We start from the raw sequence: 18,376 nt of genomic DNA on the forward strand, positions 1-18,376 counted from the left end.
TTGGACCATATTTGGACCATTTCTGGAATAACTCGCATGAAAGGGCATGGGCGTCTCATTGTTTAGCGCATATATGGAAGGCACGGGCACCATGTATAGACCTTCGGCAAAAGGCGGTGCATTTGATATAGAATCTTGAGCGGTTGATTTAGGGTTTTAGATAGAGCAGACACCTGGCAATGAATGTCTTTCAACTGATGTATATCGACCGGGTTCCGTTCATTGCGACTGATCCTTCTCAACATGACCACTTCGGTACTGATGGCATCCTACATGACGGTACAGCGCATCAGGTGCATCCTCGATGAAGTGCACATTGGAAGGCTAGACAATCGCACCAATTGCCGCGGGGTTGGCGACGAGCTATCAGGGCCAGCGACGCGCTGTGGGACTCCCGATTGCGGGGGATGGTGAGCAAGATAGATAGCGCCTAGGTTGATGAGCATCAACGACCAAGGCCACTGGCTTTGAGGAGGTTGAGCGCACTCTCGAAGGCTTTGACTACATTGATGTCTGCGACATATTAGTCAAAAAGCATGAAAGGAAGTAAAGACTGTCGTACAATGATTACGCTTTTGCTCCAATTCCGCTTCCTCGTGCTGAACATATGTCGAGCGCGTGCGAAGCCTGAGGCACGATGTTAGTAGGTCACGCAACTTTCAAAAGGCATGTTTACCTTGCGTAGGTCCGCTCGGTCTCGTGCTCATTCCCTGACGAGGCCCAGATGCGGAAGTACTAACAACTTCATCAGTAACTCGGGCAGAAGTAGAGAAGAGGCAGCTGTACATTCATGAGATTGTCCCACTCTTGCATTAGTAGATCCTCTTCGTTGTGGCATGTCTTCATCGCATCGTGGTACCGCGCCTCTAGGTCTTCCCAATCAAAATCGACAATTTTTTCTGCGGGATCACTCTCTTCGTCTTCTGACTGTTGTTCAGCGGCAGCATCTGCTTCGTCGTCGACCTCGTCTTTTGTGCGCTGTGCTGAGGATGGCCGCTCTGTCTCATCTGAATGCATGCGTCTCATTGGCGGTCGTACAGTCTGCGCCTCTTGACTGGGTGGCGGCTCCGATTTGGCAGCCGGGGCAGTATCCATTGCGGTGGTATTTGTTAACTGGGTTAGTAGTGGAGGAGAAGAGGGGTATGTCGAAGAGATGTGAGAGGGGAGGGATGATTCGGGTTCGTGGTCGGGAGTCCTGCTCATTTGCGATGCCTTTGGTCAGTGCTGTAGGTAAGTAGAGTGATCGCGAGCGCCTCTCATCGTCATCAGAAAGATATTCGACGCGAAATATCAGTTCTATCAGATCGAACGCAGTACTCGAAAAGGTAGATTGAGGTTCACTCACGCATACCACGTGCGTTAGCGCGATCCGAATTGGTCAGTCGCGGCATGACGTTGGAAGGAGCGTCTGACTCGCGAAATCGCGCCTCTGCCTGAGTACCGCCTCCATCACACAACCTCTTCAACCACCAGCCTCTGGATGCCTTGCTTATGCTTCACGACAGAGGAGAGCGCTAACACTCACGGAGCCTAGACATTCACCGAAAATCCCACTGACGGATCCCATGGCTACATAGGCACTCGCCAACCGCCTCGACGAATCACTACCACCATGGTCTCGCTGCACCTTCCAGACCTACCACTCCACGGCATTTCTGCAGGCGACATCACATAACATAACCTCTACTCATCATGGAGTGCGACATCTGCGGGAGAGACGGCAGCCTGAGCCAGCCTCTCCACTGCATGACCTGCGCGCGCTCATACCTCGAACAGCCCCGCATCCAACTCGCAAAGACGCTGATAGACCGCGATGCTGTCGCGAAACACGTCACAGCTATCATCAACGGCTCGGAAGACAAGGCCATCCAGCATGTTTCTCTCACCGACTCAAAAGGCGGGCTCTTGGTCGACAGGCAAGAGTGTACGAACAATCTGAACTGGGAGCGGACGAAAGCAGAAACGGCAGAGATTCAGGACCGACTAGGCATGATCTCAGAGCATGCCGACCAGCTCCGACGGCAGATGGAGGATACCAGGAAGCAGCTTGAAGCGAAGCGAGCGGCGAACGCGCAACGCAAGTCAGACCTCTCGTCCGCCACGTACGGCATCGAATCGCGGCGGGCGAACGAGTTGGACAAGGTGCAGCAGAGGGTCAAGCGGTCGGACTACAACGCGGACAAGATGCACCACGATACCATAGATCTGCGCATGCAGCTATGCACGACTGCTGCGAGGCTCGCGGGACTTAAGATGCAGCGGCGGAAGACAAGGGACGGCGGTATCAAAGAGGTCTACAATATTGGGCCAGGCACGCGTTTGCGGATATACGATCTTCGAGATCTGAATGGTATGTCTAGGCTATACCTGTCGAGGCGATGTGCTAACTTCGAAACAGATGTGACGCCTGACGGCCTATCTGCCTCACTGGCTGCCGTGGCCCAGCTCGTCGTCCGAGTCGCCGCGTACCTGGGCATCCGTCTCCCAGCCGAAATCACACTCCCCCATGCCGATTACCCTCAACCTACAATCTTCAGTCCAGCATCCTCTTACCAGGGCAAGAAAGTACCTTTCCCTGGCTCGACACCCTCACATTCGTCCAGCGCCAGTCCGGAAGCGTCCCGAACGCTTGAGACGCGTATTCATCTTCCGAAGCCGCGCGCGTTATTCGTCGACCGCCCTCTGAGTCACCTCTGCGCCGAAGATCCTCCTGCATACTCGTCCTTTATTGAAGGCGTGTCTCTGCTTGCGTACAATGTGGCTTGGCTATGTCGAACCCAGGGCATGAAAGACAGCTTCAAGCAGTGGGAGGATACTTGTTCGATCGGTCGCAATCTGTTCCGACTACTGATCACGCAAGAAACATACAATCCCCAACGCCTCGAGAATCCATTGGACAAAGACATCACCACTTCCAGGTCTTCCAGATCGATCCTCCGCAAGTCACCTGTAGGCTTTGGGCAGCTTTCACACGCTACTTCACATTCCTTCCTAGGCATGGCCGAGAACGCACAGTACATCAGCGGATGGGGCTTGTCGCCAACTAAGATTATCGACGAGCTGAGGGGATATCTGTTGGCTGAGCAGCAGGCGCAGGAATGGGACGTGTTGAACCAGAAAGAATGGGAAGACATGGAGAACTTGATCGCGGAAGACCCCATTCTTGTTGGTGAGAAACGGCGAGGTAACACCGGCCTCGACGATGGGCGTAGCTACCTCACGTCGACTACGAGGAACGGAAAGCCTTCACCATCACAGACGGGACATGTCTCCCAGAGCGAGCAGACAGCGCGGAAGAAAGGCATAAGTGGATATGTGAAGCTTAAGAGCCGGCCAGAGGAGGATGCATACTGAGCATCACCATTATACCCCCAAGATACCCATAGACGTTTGCGCCCTTCATAGACCTCTCTCCACTTCAATCAGATTACGATGCAAATCACTTGCCATTGAGCGCCAACGTCAAATTGTGCTTACGTATCCAAAAACTCTATAAAGCATCTCGCCCGAACAACCTGCTGGACTTGGTAGCACTCGCAGCGCGATGTGTAATCGAAAAGCTGCCAAGGCCGTCACAAGGCGGGTCGGAGAATACTATGACACCATCTCCGCTTGCTCACGAAACCAACGCGCGCTTTGGGCCGAGCTGTGTATGCCACGGTTTGAGCAAACGCCGCCTGATTAATCTGCTGCTGAGAAATGTCAGACGTCCAACGCGGCCTGTTGGGTATAAGATGGCAGGAGCCATGGAGATGGTTCTCCCTTGCTTTCCATCTCCACTTTGACAGGAAATTCTGCAAGAAAGAATTATTCTGCATTCGCGCCATCACGGTCAACCGCACATGCACCACCGATAGAAAGCGCGCTAGGATTTGTCGCTAGAACAATAATTTACCTATAGGCGTCAACACCTCGGAGGGCCTGAAATTTGGATAGAAGTTTGTGCTCTCGCTGCATTTCGAGGTTCAAGTTCCTTCGTACCACCACGTCAACTCCGCCCGCCGTTCAAAGAGTACTCAGAAGATCAAGATGACGCTCCCCGACCACCCTATCGACACCCCGCCACGCGCGCCGTCACCAGTCCACGGATTCGGCACCCTCGCCGTGCATGCCGGAAGCCCTCATGACCCCGTCACCGGAGCTGTCATTGAAGCCGTAAGTATTTTAGGCGCATGTCTCACAAACACACGGCTAATCCAATCAGATTTCCCTCTCGACAACATTCGCGCAAACCGCCGTTGGAAAGCCCATAGGCGAGTATGAGTACTCGCGCTCCTCGAACCCAAACCGGTACGCATGCGCGACACCATTCAGATATTCAAAACTAATGCGCCCGCAGAGACAACTTTGAAAAGGCAGTCGCAGCCCTCGAACACGCCCGCTATGCGCTCGCGTTCTCGTCCGGTTCCGCCACCACAGCCAACATCCTGCAATCGCTCGCCGCAGGCTCACACGTCGTGTCCGTCTCAGACGTCTACGGCGGAACGCACCGCTACTTCACCAAGGTCGCCCTGACGCACGATGTCAAAGTCACCTTCAGCCCGAGCATCGAGATCGACATCGCCGAGCTCATCCGCCCCAACACGAAGCTCATCTGGATCGAGTCGCCGTCGAACCCCACGCTGACGCTGGTGGACATCCGCAAGATCTCCACGATTGCGCATCAGCATGGCATCATGGTGGTTGTCGACAACACCTTCATGAGCCCGTACGTTCAGAACCCGCTGGACCACGGCGCGGATATCGTGGTGCACTCCGTCACAAAGTACATCAACGGCCACTCTGACGTCGTCATGGGCGCCGCGGCCTTCAACTCCGATGAGCTATACGAGCGTCTGTCTTTCCTCCAGAACGCCATTGGTGCCGTTCCCTCGGCCTTCGACTGCTGGCTCGCACACCGCGGTCTCAAGACCCTGCATCTCCGCGCGAGGGAAGCAACCAAGAACGCTACGGGCGTCGCAAAGGCTCTCGAGGCCTCATCACACGTCGTTTCCGTCAACTACCCCGGTCTTCCCTCCCACCCACAACACCACATTGCGCTGAAGCAGCACCGTGACGGAATGGGTGGCGGTATGCTTTCCTTCCGTATCCAGGGCGGTCACGCAGCTGCAGAGCGTTTCTGCCAAGCGACCAAGATCTTCACACTGGCTGAATCGCTGGGTGGAGTCGAGTCGCTCGTCGAGGTGCCCAGCGCCATGACACACGGTGGTATTCCCAAGGAGCAGCGCGAGGCGGCGGGTGTCTTCGACGATCTCGTCCGCATCAGCTGTGGTGTTGAGGATGAGGCGGATCTTGTTGCCGATGTTAAGCGTGCGCTTGAGGAGGCCGTTGTTGGTCCTAAGATCACGAACGGAAAGGCTTCCAACAACGCTGCGCCGGCTGCTCAGTAAATCTTACTCTGTGTGTCACGGTTTTGCACCAGGTGGAGAAAAGTAGCTTTTATGGGCACATATGGATAGATGGCGTTTTTGTTCGGTATGGGCTTATGACCCTTGTGATGGATATGATATCAGAGATACTCTCAATTGAAAAGTGTGGTGCCGTAGTACGACAAAGTCTTACACAGGGTTTCGTATACCTAGGTGGCTTCGAAGTTCAGACGAAACGCGCTTCTTGCTAGCGCCTCAAGTGCCATTGTGTTAGTATATAAACACGGAACCCCGCATTCTATCCCACTACATACAGCCATCATCCACAGATCTCATACTGATCCACGATGCAGAACAGCGCTACACTTGCGTACAGCCCCCTAACGCACCCTGACTCTATCCGCATACTTGTGCTGCAGCCGTCCCCAGAGCCTGCATCTATACTGTCTGGAACCCTAACTCGGTCCACGCTTTCAGAATTGGACATTGATCTCATCAAGGTGTACACGGCGCTAATCTATGTCTCTACCAGCAACGAAAAGTCTGGCCATTTGTGTTTGGGCGGCGCGCATGTCAACATTACTGCAGACCTCGAGGGTGCACTCAGGCATATACGACATGACAGTCTGCCTCATTGTATATGGGTGAAGCAGTTATGTGTAAACCAGGGCGATGAGATGGAACGCGCTAGCCACGCAGCTATCATGGACCAGATCTACTATGTGGCTCGAAGAACAGTCATTTACAGCGGCTCCCTAAGTCCTTCTTGCGAGGCTGTATTCAAGGCAGTGCGTTATCTACTAGTATCACAAGTTGATCCATTGCTATACTGACTGTACATAGGCGCGTACAAAAGCGGTTTGCTTGCATCAAGGTGTTCACAGCGACACCTCTACAGCGAAACAAGCTCTCCCGTGGGATAGCGACGTCTTTGAACGACAGTGGTTTGATCGTGTTTGGTCGCATCAAGTTTTGAGGTTTTCCAAAGACCCGTGGGTTCAATGTGGCTCTATGCGTATACGCTGGGGAGAACTTTGCGGTTACTTCCTATCTAAAGACATTAAAGTCGAAAGGGAAGACTATCGAGATGCTGAGGGTTTGGACCTGTTGGGAGTTCTGCACGGCACTCGCACCGAAACTCCTGTTGATCTCGTCGAGTGGCTCGACCGCTGGAGAGGACTCGAGATAGCAGACTATCGAGATATGATCGACGCCCTAGTCTGCCTTGCAAGCGATGGGAAAGCTTTGCTTGCCATGGGACCAAAGCCGTTCACATGTTCTTGGCAGATAGCGTTCGGTACAGCGGCTGCCTGTGTCCTCCAAAAACGCGGCTTCAGATACTTATGCACTCAGTACCACGACAGAGACGAAGACAGCTCTGCTGAATACTACCAGATGGTTGTTTCAGGAAACCACAACAAAACCAAGGAGCAGGAGATGAAACCTCCGACTTGGATCCCGGACTGGCGACTCAATGATCCTCATCACAGGATCTCCATCTATGAAAGCTGGGTAAAGGCCGGTTACAGCAACTCTTCAAATTCGCGCAAGCGCAAATTGGAAGCTCAAGAGCCACTAACCGAAGCCGATAGCATCGATCATCTCTTGAATTTTGGCCGCGACTTTACCACACTCCAGATTCTATCCGACAAGAAAGACATCATCAAAGCAACTAGCGTCGAGATCCCCGACGCTTTCGACTGCGATCCCGCAGCACAAAAGCGTTCCGCCGAATACAAAATGGGACTTGGAACAGGGACACCGGGGACTCTTGGCAAAAGCGACAGCGATACTCATAAAAGATGTATGCAGTTCTTCGAAAACTGGGTCATGGAAATCGTGAAAGAATGGAGCGGGGACGACTCAGACGCAGACTACGAGGAGGAACTACCAGAAACAGATCAAACGTGGTTATCTACCAAGCGCGGATTACTGTCTTGTATGGACGCATGGCTGAAGCAAATGGACGTCGCACATGGCACAACAACACCCACGGGACACACTAGCTGGGATCCGACATACTGCAATGAAGCATTCTTTCATTTCATCAAGGATTACATGGACCCGAATAGCAAGGCCTCAGTTCCAGAAGGCCGGTCTTTCGCCGTGACCGTCAGCGGATCGATTGGCTTCGTGCCGTCTAGCGCCAAAGCAGGAGATGTAGTCCTTTGGGGCAACGCGCATACTAGAATGCCCGTAGTCCTTGTGCGGCCGGTAGAAAGACAGTTTCCGGGAGAGGACGAATCGATTGCGCCGACTTTGGCGGCCATGGCAGGAAAACGAAACGGAGATGGCCTCACTTCTTTCTATCATTGTACGGTAGTTGGTGAGTGTTTCTTTACTCAGGTCGAGAGGGTGGATCGCGAGGATGATGCAGTTGGGGACGAAGAAGCTAGAGCTGAGCTTTTTGTCATGCATTAGAAGGTGACAAGTGCGCGCTCGTCTCGTGATGATCCGGTTGCAATAACTTTAATGGTACTTTGGGTGGTTGGGTAGGCGATAACTATAATTTGCCGACGAATTCCAAGTTGGTTCGTCTCCATCTACATCCACGGTACGGCGATGAGTCTTTGAAATGAAAGCGGTGAGTCAAAGGAGAGTATATTTTGTAATTGATGTCCATCTCTATTGTTTGCACGACAGTCAATCCCAGCTCAGCCGAAGTGACCGTAACAGCAAGAAGCAGTACTCTGAAAGCCATGTTCCCTCCCCCAATCTCACTTGGAGAAGTGCGCTGCCTATTCCAGCAGCTTTTGGCACGCAACCACGACAACCCGAATTCTCACGCACACCCCGTAATCATTTCCCTCGATATCGCACACGGAAACCCCAAGCGCTTCAGCGCTATCGGAGCATCCACACTCGACACGAGGAGTCTCACAACTTCACACTTCTCAACACCGATGCACCATACTCACCCGCCCCTCCACACAGAGACTTTCGACTTCCGGTACGGCCGAGTAGGCGTAAATAGAAAGCAATTGCAGGCCTTGTTCCATGGCCAAGTGCACCAAGTGCGATGGAGCGAGCGCGCTGCCGTCCTCAACCACATCTTTTCTCACTGCGTCAATGGAGATAGGGAGCCGTGCTGTAACGCGCGCAAGCTACCTTTGTATGACTCATCGAAAGTCAATGACTCAAACGAACAGCGACTGCCGATTATCCTTGTTGGTCACGACATCCCTTCGGATCTTCTCTCGTTGAACAAGGCGGGTATCAGCATAACTGACATAGCCACCGTGACCGCGATCATCGACACGCAGAAGCTTGCTCGCGAGATGTACAAGGCTGACGATCCTGGATGGAATGTATCGCTCCGAACGCTATGTCGCCTGGTCGGTATGATACCTAGAAAGTTGCACGATTGCGGGAACGATGCTGCGTGGACGCTACTTGTGCTTTTCAGTCTCGCTGCGAAGCTGATTAGCGAGGATGACGCAGGGAGAGAAATACTAGAGGACGTTGTAAGAGAAGGTACACGCGATAGTAAGACTAAGAAGCAAAGGGACAAGGGAAGTAGAGTGAGGAATAAAGAAGATCAGGTGGACGACTGGGCAGACAATCTCGTTGTTGAAGTCCCTTGAGTTGCACTGTGCAGCAAGCTCATTGTACAGTCCGTCTGATACCTGGCTCGGGTTCGGCATCTATATTGTTGCTGCGCATGGGTGTGGTGTTTTCGTCTTGGGTCACTTCTCCAAAGCTGGGTTGTTTGGGTCCGTTGAACGTGGCTTCCCCATGAGCACGACCTCCTCTAGAAAGCGACTTCCTTTCTTCACAAGCGAGTCTGCCACAAAGTCAGCGACTTCTTTATGCGGGTACACCCAAATCACAGGCCGAAAGGTAGAAAGTGCGTTTATTTGGAGGGACTTTTTCGGTGATATGAATATAGACGTTTGAGTGACTGCATGAACATAATTGTATTACGAATAACTCTCGGCAGGTATTGCCGTGCCTCGTCTATGTCACCCGCCAATCAAGTACAGGAACAGAAACGTCGCGACCTCTCTACACGCCAACGCAAACGTTGGTCTCTGCCCACATGCTTTGACAGTTGGATCCAACGCCAGTGTTCCACTTGACAAAGTTCGCCAAAGTAATCTTCTCATAGCTGATGATCTGCTGGCAGGTGTCGCCCTTGGAGACGTAGTGGAACTTCCTGCAGTTAGACACCATGCCAGGCTGGGTTGGTTGAGGGGTCTGGATGCCGTTACCGGCAGAGGTGGTGGTGGTTGGCTTCTTGGTAGTAGTTGTGGCCGGGGTACCTCCGATGACACCAACGCAGACATTGACCTCAGCCCACAAGCCAGAACAGTCGTTATTCACACTAGGGTTCCACTTCGCAAAGTCAGTGAGGGCGATCTTCTGGCTGCTAAGCACTTGGCTACAGCTAGAACCCTTAGGCACGTAGTAGAACTTGTTGCAGTTAGAGACCATGCCGGGTTGGGTTGGCTGAGGTGTCTGAATGCCGTTTCCTGCGGATGTAGTGGTCGACGGTTTGGCGGTCGTGACGGGGGTTCCTCCACCAATGACGCCAACACAGACGTTCACTTCGGCCCACAGACCAGAACAGTCGTTATTCACGCTGGGGTTCCACTTGGCAAAGTCGCCGAGGCTGATCTTCTGACTGTCGAGCACTTGGCCGCAGTTGGTGCCCTTCTCGACGTAGTAGAACTTGTTACAGTTGGATACCATTCCAGGCTGAGTGGGCATGGGAGTGGCAACACCATTGCCGGCCGTGGTGGTGGTACTAGCCTTGGTAGTCGTAGAGGAAGTGGTGGGCCTCGTAGCAGAAGTGGTGGTGGTGGCCGGCTTAGTGGTTGCTGATGTGGTGGTGGTTACAGGAGTCGAAGTTGTGATCGGGTCGTCGGTAACAGTGCCAATCACACAGTCTAGTTGTCGGTGTAGGAAGTCAGCGTATACATCACATGCAGTTCGTAGGGAGAAACTTACACTCATTGCTGGTGTCCAGGTTGGGGCAGGTGATACCGGGGTTCAGGTTCTTGAGATCGTCGACAGACAGTCCCCAACTGGATGCAAAACTCTCGCACGTCGCACCGCTGTCAGCTGTGGTAGAGAATCCACAGTCAACGCCCCGGCGAAGATGAGCGGGCCATGCCAGGGCCGATCCCGTGAGGAAACCGGCAGCAAGTAGACGTGTAAGTTGCATCTTTGGGGGTTTGCAGTATTACAGAGAAGTTGTAGAAACGAGTGTGGAATGGAGCAAGCTTGATGTCTTGATGGCAAGATGGGAACTCAACGACGCTCTATGCCATCTTTCTTATACCTTTCATCGCAGTTCCCCATCTTCTTTACTTGACTCTTCGTGTTCTAGCGTTCGAATAATTAGGCGGCAGACCAGGCGGGTCACTGGTGTTGGAAGCGGCCTGCATAGTTCATTCAGGAACCTCGGATGAGCTGACAATGGGGCGTAAGAGAAGCAATTGACGATACCACTAGCGCAGCCACAATAGCGGCCGGTGAAGAGTTTCCCCTGATTGTCCCTGCGCTTGAGGCAGCAGCCATAACGGTTCGGGAACGGACCGGAAGTGGACATGAGGAACGGCAAAAACACGGCTCGCGCGACGGAAGTGGAGGCGAAGGCGTGGATGCCAAGCGGGCGTATTGGCGTTTTAGCCGCTAGCGTTGTTGCACGGTCGTTTGATAGGCTGCCTTCCGCCTTCAGCAAGGTACCTTGCATTCACTCTATCGATCCTCAATGTAACCTAAATCTTCCACTTATATTTTTTCCACTTCTCGACTGTCTCCTTCTGTTCTACGACTACATCGACGCACCTTCGCCCCCAACTCCTCAGCCACCTATCTACCGTCCCTGCTTGGCGTCAGCATGCTGGTCGCCTTACTCCTCGCTGCTTGCGCGGGAGCCGTCAACGCAGCCTCCGGCATGCTAGAGGTGGACCTCGTCTTTCCTCGCAACGAGACCTATGCCGCGACGCAAATTTTTCCAGTCATCGTCGCCATCCAGAACCCCGACCTAGGGCGATTCTTGAATCCTACGCTAGACGTGACGGTCACGAACGTGGAAACACAGGCTAGCAGAGACCTGTTCTACCACCTAAGATGGGCGAACTTCTCCGGCAGTGAGCCTTATCAGGAGGTCAAAATCCTTTCGAACTTCACCGAAGAGGGCGTGTGGGCGCTTCGCTTGGACGTGGGCTGGAACAGTTGCACCGAGGACTCGCTTGCATTCCTCGGAGGTGGTCTCGCAGCCAACCGCACGAGTCGCTCCACATTCTTCACCATCGAGAGTTCCGCACCAGAATTAGATCTCGTAGCCGCCACAACGAACCGAGATTGTACCGACAATGAAGCAGTTGCCATCAATGTCGACGCCACCCTGCCGGTCCCTGATTTTATCACCTGGGAGGATTATGATGGCACGACTTGTGCATCTATGGCAGCCACCACACCGGCCCCGACTCCCTGCAACATCAAGATTGATGAGGCTGCTGCTTCAAACATTTCTGCATCCATGACCTCGCTTCATTGCCAGGCAACTCGAAAGCCTGGAGACTCTTGTCCAACTGACGAGAAGAGCACTGCACAGCGACTGATTGGTGGAGGTACGGCAGGATTGGTGGCCGCATTTGGTACATTCGGCTACATGATGGTGTGAAGATCTTCACAGTTACTTAATACACATTCACTCGGTTGTTGAGCGATTGACTTCCACTCCTTTCTTAATTGGGACGACCATATTGCACATCGATACGTCAGATTCTGACTGTAAGCAATAGCTAAGCAATCGCTTTAGATTACAAGACTTTTCCCGCTTGGACCATTGCATCAGGCCCCCATCAGGATCAATCTATGGAATTGCCGGGAGTTGGGCCGCACCGTGGGCAGCTCGGGTCTGACGGCACCGAAGTGCGGCTGAACTACGGGCCAGGCCGTCTGTAGGAACAGTCTAGTCTGGGTAAAAGCTTTGCTGAACACTCCAGGATGACTGCAAGGCTACCTGGACTGGTACACCGTAGGGCTGATCTCAGACCGAACCCCTGCATACACCCGCGGATTTTCATCTCATGCTTGTTGGAAACCTACTGTAGCATGCCTCGGAAATGAGCACCCACAACAGGCCCCCCAAGGGCGGGTAAGCAATGACCGTGTTAGGTCCACTGACCGGAAGTTCGCCTTGCGGGACACGAATCTCAAGATGGTCAGAGGTCTATCTAGGTCGCTCGATACAAACCTTGACGAGCAACGGTGTGACTGCAGACAGTATAAAGCAGACTTCTCCTTGTCGATAGTTAGGGCACCAGGTATCCAAAGTCACTCTTTTGACTCTGGTAACTTCTCCTGTCACATTCATTTGCAGCCCTAGAGCTCAGTATCTTGACTGAGATAGCTTCAGTTGTTGTATTACAACTATGGTTGCCTCAGCATGGTTGAGCCCAGCAGTCAGGGCAATCGGGTTCTTGCTCTTTGTGGACAGTGTGTCCGCGAAAGGAGACTTCAGACTTGCTACGAGCCCGAGCTACCGCAACTCTAATCCTTGCCCAGAACGATGCAGCATCTCTGGCGCGAACACGGGCAACTGGTCTGCCTATCCCAACTTCCAGCAGATCAAGCGGTGTACGGAGACCATGTTCTACGACTTCTCTCTTTACGACGAGGTCGATGACGATTCGAGCAACCACCGTATCAATGCCTGCTCCTCGTTTGGCACTGACTTCACTGAGCTTGCCAGCTCGGAACCGAATTCGACCAACACCGCCCAGACTGTCGATGTCGATTTCGAGATTGGCTGGTGGAATGAAGGCTTCGGCCTGGCTGCCTCCGGTCTCCGATCGCTCATCGCGCAAATTCGAGAATACGCAGACAACGGACATGGCGCTACTGATCGACCGTTCATCATGTTTGGACAGTCTGGTCAAGCTACGATTGGTTTATACATTGGCCAAGGCTTGTTGAATCAGGGGCTCAGCGCTTCCGCCATGAAGCTTTTTGAAGACAAACTCGACAACCTCAATGTTTCGACGCCCAGCTTGGCTATGCAGCTCTGCGAGCCAAGTTACGGTAGCGACCATATATTTGGACTCATGGTGACTAGCAACGGCACATTCACTCCAGTGCAAACTGCCATCAAAACTTGGGCCAATGCGACATGTCTATCCTTTTCCGAATCGGCCAACATCACCGGACAGGCCATCTTTACTACACCACTGGTACCCACGAACAGCACTACCAACTCCACCTTGTCCAATTCCACCTCGTTGTTCGAGCGAACTAGTCAGCACCAAGCACACAAGAGGTATCCGTCTCATGCCAGGTTTCACGCTCGTGCGGACTGCAGGACTGTTCAAGTCGATTCTGGCGACAGCTGTGCCAAGCTGGCTGCCAAGTGTGGCATCACTGCTGCAGAGTTCACCAAGATCAATTCGGACTCTAGCTTCTGTGCAAACCTGAGGCCAAAGCAGCACGTTTGCTGTTCGAGTGGAACCCTTCCGGATTTCAGTCCCAGTCAGGGGTCGGACGGCACATGTTACACATACCAGGTCAAGACCGACGATAACTGCGACGATCTTGCTGCCCAATTCAGTCTCACAAGGGACAAGATTGAAGACTTCAACAAGAACACATGGAGTTGGAACGGCTGTAAGCTCCTCTTTGTAGGCACCAACATGTGTTTGAGCAAAGGTAGTGCGCCATTTCCAGCCCCTATTGCCAACGCACAGTGCGGCCCGCAGAAGCCCGACTCGAAACCGCCCACCGCTGGCACAAATGTTACAGATATGAATCCCTGTCCTTTGAATGCATGCTGCAACATCTGGGGCCAATGTGGCATCACCAAAGACTTTTGCGTCGACACCAACACTGGTGCTCCAGGTACTGCTAAGCCGGGTACTTACGGCTGCATTTCCAACTGTGGAACCGACATCGTCAAGGGCTCTGGCAGCGGCGGTATCAAGATCGCCTACTACGAGGGCTATGGGATGGGCCGCGACTGTCTCTTCCAGGATGCCTCTCAGATCGACACTGCAGCGTATACGCACATTCACTTCGCCTTTGGCACGTTAACGAATTCATACGAGGTTGAAACTGGCGATGTGCTATCAACATACCAGTTTAACGCATTCAAGAAGATCAAAGGCGCGAAGAAGATCTTGTCATTCGGAGGATGGGACTTTTCCACCTTTCCTGCCACGTACAACATCTTCCGCGAAGGTGTCACATCCGCCAACCGACTCAAGATGGCCACCAACATTGCGAACTTCATCAAGAAGCACGAACTTGATGGTGTTGATATTGATTGGGAATACCCTGGTGCACCCGATCTTCCGGGCATACCTGCAGCTAGCAAAGCTGACGGCCCGAACTACCTGGCCTTCCTCGTCGTTTTGAAGAACCTTCTGCCTGGGAAGTCAATTTCCATCGCCGCCCCCTCCTCATACTGGTACCTCAAGCAGTTTCCCATCAAGGACATTGGCAAAGTGGTCGATTACATTGTCTACATGACTTATGATCTTCACGGCCAGTGGGACGCAGACAATTCCTACTCTCAGGAGGGATGCGCTACAGGTAACTGCCTGCGCAGTCAAGTCAATTTGACGGAGACAAAGCAGTCTCTTGCCATGATTACCAAAGCAGGCGTTCCAGGAGCCAAGGTCATTGTTGGTATCACGAGTTATGGACGATCCTTCAACATGGCCGAAGCAGGTTGTTGGGGCCCAGGCTGCGTCTACACGGGCAGTCGCGAAAGCTCCCAAGCAACCAAGGGAAAATGTACCGGCACAGCTGGATACATTGCTGATGCCGAGATTGCAGACATTGTAAATGATCAGAAGAGGGCTGGACGCGTAGTCAAGAACTTTGTCGACACTAGCAGCAACAGCGATATTCTTGTCTATGATGACACCCAATGGGTGAGCTACATGAGCGCCAGTACGAAGAAGACACGCGCCACTTTGTACTCAGCCTGGGGATTTGGAGGTACTACCGACTGGGCAAGCGACCTGCAAACGTTCCACGATGTTCCGAAGCCGGCGGCGAGCTGGGGGGACTACAAGCAACTCATCAAGTCTGGCCAGGACCCCAGGGCCGATCACACACGCAATGGTAACTGGACCAGTTTCCACTGCACTGACGTACTGGTCGACGATGCCTCGTACTACACACCACATGAACAATGGGTGGGGCTCAGTACTGATGAGGCGTGGAAGGACGTTATCAGGATCTGGAAAGATACCGATCGTGGTAGGGGTGGCATCAGCTTCTCTCAATCGGTTTCCGAGACTACCAATGTTGCTTCCTCACCTGACTGTGGTACGATGTCATCTAGCAGCAATTGCGATGCGACCGCAGACTGTGGCCAAGGATTGGAGGCAGAAGACTCAGGCCCCGCAGCCATGCTGATTTGGAACTCCTTCGTGTTCATTCATCAAATGTACAAGGATTACCATGACGCCTTGTTCGATGTGGCTGCAGTAGTCGCTACCAATCTGCGAGATCTGGAGAACAAGTTTGCGCCAATTCCACCCGAGCCCGATCACACATGGGAGCTATTCCTTATCGACCTTCTCACCCTTGGAACCCTTTCAGCTGCTGGGCCATTCTTCAACAATCTCATCAAGAAGATGCCTTATTTCAAAGGGGAGGGCCCGGCATTCGACAACGCCAAAGACACTACTTTCACCTTGATTGGTCAAAGCACAACCATCGCCAAGGACTTGTTGACTCTAGGTGATCCAGACGCAAAATGGACCGCCGAACTTCAAGATTCCTTTTCCAGTTACATGGGCAATGTTATCACTGGATGGGCCAACGTCACTACCGTCGCGTTAAAGCGGTTGTTCGATGGAACCGATGGAAGCATCGATACTTTGTGGGACATCATCTCGGATGGAAAGCTTATCCTTGGCGCAGAGTCCAAGGACGTCCATGGTAGCGACAGATTTCCCAGCCCTATGACTGAGAATGATCTCCGTGCCAATATCCAGAAGTCCGTCTTTGGCTTCGCTATCCCAAACCTTTGGAGCGTTTCCAAGGCCTACCCCTTCATCATCGACTCCGGTAACGGTTGTGATGGCGACAACATCGGAAAATACATGGATGACGATACCATGAAGGCTACTGGAATGTGCTTCGAGGGCAAGATGTACTATATTGCCAGTCCTGACGGCGATGCTAGAGTGTGCAAATGTGAGCCCCAGGAGAAGGGCCCTTGCCAGACTACATGCAGAGTCCAGAAGTTCTCAGCACCCAAGGGCCTTGACTCTTTGGACGGGAAAGACGCGTTCGGTGGTATTACCAAGGAGGATCTCATCAAGGGCTCCGTCAGGACCTGGACCTCGAACGGTCGCAAGAACGGCGCAGAAGTTGCAGATCCCACCAACGACGGTACAATGGACAACTTGCTTGACATCGACGTAACGACGCCCGGATTCATCCGCATACCCGTCTGCAGTGCAGACAGGGCTTTCCAATCCTGGGACACTGCCGACAAGGGCTCAAGCTCACACTACCCCTGCGACATACCACCAGGCCGAAACGACTGCAAGGACTCTTCTTTTGACGACAAGACGAGCGGTGCTTCACCTAGCGTCGACGACTGTCGCCAGATCATCACCAACATCCAAGGAGATGGTTCGACTGACTGGACCACGGATGTGATTGGGCACAACCAGCGCGAGATCGCCAAGTCTGGTTCCTGCTCTTTCGGTGTCGAAGCGTCCAAGACGAACGGTAACGTCAACTTCGTAGTTGGCGGGCAGGACGTCATCGACATCATCAACACCGCTATCGAGAAGTTCGGTGGCAGCGGCAAGGTGGGAGCTGAAGGCCACATGGAGTGCAACGGTAATGTTAAGGGCCAGGCAGTTACCTGGGGCATCTACTAGGAGAGTCTACTTAGACTCGTTTCACTTTTTTTTTCTTGTACTCCAGATACGTCAGCTTGATGTACTGCTTTCATTTGTATGCTTGTACTATAGATCAGAGACACGTTCGTTCACAACAATGGATGCATCATTGAACCTCGAGTAATGGCGGTTGACGAAGTCATACATATCTTGATGTTTACACGCTACCTACAATAGCGGAGAGGCTTATTTACATGAAGATTAGCACTGCATGACTATTTGGTCGGGGCCTCCTAGCCATATGGCTCCTCATCAGATCCCTTACGCGATCGCAACTTGCCTATATCAGCTTCTGCTTCCTCTTCACCTCTATGACCTCCAGACCCATCCTACCAGTCGCCTCCCTTAGATAAACTCCAATGACATCGAGATTTATTGGCGTTGAGCGGAACGCGTAAGGGTGGATGGATACCTTTTGCAGCGAGGTCAGCGTATCGAGGTGCAATCGCGGGCTGTCGCTCGCATGATGCTCGGCACGCATCTCAATCTCTTCCACAAGCTCTCCCGTCATATCGATAGACTTGACCGCGCTGAGTTGCTCCGCAGTGAGACTACTAGTAAATTCAATGAGCGAGGTGTCAAGCTCGAATTAGAATGTGTTGAGCGCGAAATACATCATTGAGGCCTCGCTGTGGACTTGACGACATGTATATAGAAACGCTAGATTTCTCCGTGTGTTCTCTCTAGGGACAGAGTTTCCGTGCTCATCCTCCAGAGCGGGTATATCGACGTATACGGGGCGGTGTTCGTGCAGGATGAACTTGTAGATCCGGTTTCGAAGCTCCCCTGGGAGTTGAAGAAGGGGCGAGTTGTCATGGTTGAGTTGGGTGCTAGTATGGAGTCAGCTATGGTCGAGAAATGGCAATCGGAGCAAACTTACATGCGATCGTAGTCCGACATATTGTTGGTGACACTCTCGGCGACGGCTAGCCTTGAGACTGATCTCTGGGCTTGTTTATAAAGCCTTGAGTTTAGCGGGAAGGTATCCTCCACCTGTCGAGGCCTTCTGTACACTTATCGAGCGAGCGATCTCGAATGGTGAAGTCAACTCCTGCGTACCGCAACTATACACTACAAGGTGAGAATGAGATATAATGAGATCTTCAAGGAAACTAAACCGGTTCCTAG

At 52.7% G+C, this 18,376-nt stretch overlaps 9 protein-coding genes across 9 annotated transcripts; 6 read left to right on the top strand and 3 right to left on the bottom strand.

Annotated features, from left to right (window-relative positions):
• Positions 1–445: 445 nt before the first annotated feature.
• J4E79_009911 (uncharacterized protein) lies at positions 446–1,095 on the bottom strand (the record flags this gene model as incomplete). Its single annotated transcript, XM_049358751.1, has 2 exons — positions 446–513; positions 756–1,095. 2 exons carry the CDS (start codon positions 1,093–1,095, stop codon positions 446–448), a joined length of 408 nt encoding a protein of 135 aa, XP_049206854.1.
• Positions 1,096–1,692: 597 nt separating this feature from the next.
• Positions 1,693–3,354, top strand: J4E79_009912 (uncharacterized protein; the record flags this gene model as incomplete). The annotated part of the gene is made up of 2 exons (XM_049358752.1): positions 1,693–2,350; positions 2,399–3,354. The coding sequence occupies 2 exons, from the start codon at positions 1,693–1,695 to the stop codon at positions 3,352–3,354; spliced, it is 1,614 nt and encodes a 537-aa protein (XP_049206855.1).
• Positions 3,355–4,029: 675 nt separating this feature from the next.
• On the top strand, positions 4,030–5,390 carry CYS3 (cystathionine gamma-lyase cys3; the record flags this gene model as incomplete). Its single annotated transcript, XM_049358753.1, has 3 exons — positions 4,030–4,155; positions 4,205–4,290; positions 4,340–5,390. The coding sequence occupies 3 exons, from the start codon at positions 4,030–4,032 to the stop codon at positions 5,388–5,390; spliced, it is 1,263 nt and encodes a 420-aa protein (XP_049206856.1).
• A 683-nt stretch (positions 5,391–6,073) lies between these two features.
• Positions 6,074–7,790, top strand: J4E79_009914 (uncharacterized protein; the record flags this gene model as incomplete). Its single annotated transcript, XM_049358754.1, has 2 exons — positions 6,074–6,128; positions 6,268–7,790. The coding sequence occupies 2 exons, from the start codon at positions 6,074–6,076 to the stop codon at positions 7,788–7,790; spliced, it is 1,578 nt and encodes a 525-aa protein (XP_049206857.1).
• Positions 7,791–8,068: 278 nt separating this feature from the next.
• Positions 8,069–8,953, top strand: J4E79_009915 (uncharacterized protein; the record flags this gene model as incomplete). The annotated part of the gene is made up of 2 exons (XM_049358755.1): positions 8,069–8,329; positions 8,357–8,953. The coding sequence occupies 2 exons, from the start codon at positions 8,069–8,071 to the stop codon at positions 8,951–8,953; spliced, it is 858 nt and encodes a 285-aa protein (XP_049206858.1).
• A 421-nt stretch (positions 8,954–9,374) lies between these two features.
• Positions 9,375–10,536, bottom strand: J4E79_009916 (uncharacterized protein; the record flags this gene model as incomplete). The annotated part of the gene is made up of 2 exons (XM_049358756.1): positions 9,375–10,258; positions 10,320–10,536. The coding sequence occupies 2 exons, from the start codon at positions 10,534–10,536 to the stop codon at positions 9,375–9,377; spliced, it is 1,101 nt and encodes a 366-aa protein (XP_049206859.1).
• A 678-nt stretch (positions 10,537–11,214) lies between these two features.
• Positions 11,215–12,003, top strand: J4E79_009917 (uncharacterized protein; the record flags this gene model as incomplete). The annotated part of the gene is made up of 1 exon (XM_049358757.1): positions 11,215–12,003. One exon carries the CDS (start codon positions 11,215–11,217, stop codon positions 12,001–12,003), a length of 789 nt encoding a protein of 262 aa, XP_049206860.1.
• A 754-nt stretch (positions 12,004–12,757) lies between these two features.
• On the top strand, positions 12,758–17,227 carry J4E79_009918 (uncharacterized protein; the record flags this gene model as incomplete). Its single annotated transcript, XM_049358758.1, has 1 exon — positions 12,758–17,227. One exon carries the CDS (start codon positions 12,758–12,760, stop codon positions 17,225–17,227), a length of 4,470 nt encoding a protein of 1,489 aa, XP_049206861.1.
• Positions 17,228–17,528: 301 nt separating this feature from the next.
• On the bottom strand, positions 17,529–18,148 carry J4E79_009919 (uncharacterized protein; the record flags this gene model as incomplete). The annotated part of the gene is made up of 2 exons (XM_049358759.1): positions 17,529–17,802; positions 18,129–18,148. The coding sequence occupies 2 exons, from the start codon at positions 18,146–18,148 to the stop codon at positions 17,529–17,531; spliced, it is 294 nt and encodes a 97-aa protein (XP_049206862.1).
• Between the last annotated feature and the right edge of the window lie 228 nt (positions 18,149–18,376).

This window comes from Alternaria viburni (genome assembly GCF_023758015.1).
Source record: "Alternaria viburni strain BMP 2772 chromosome Unknown scaffold_27, whole genome shotgun sequence".
In the NCBI taxonomy this organism is placed as follows: domain Eukaryota; kingdom Fungi; phylum Ascomycota; class Dothideomycetes; order Pleosporales; family Pleosporaceae; genus Alternaria; species Alternaria viburni.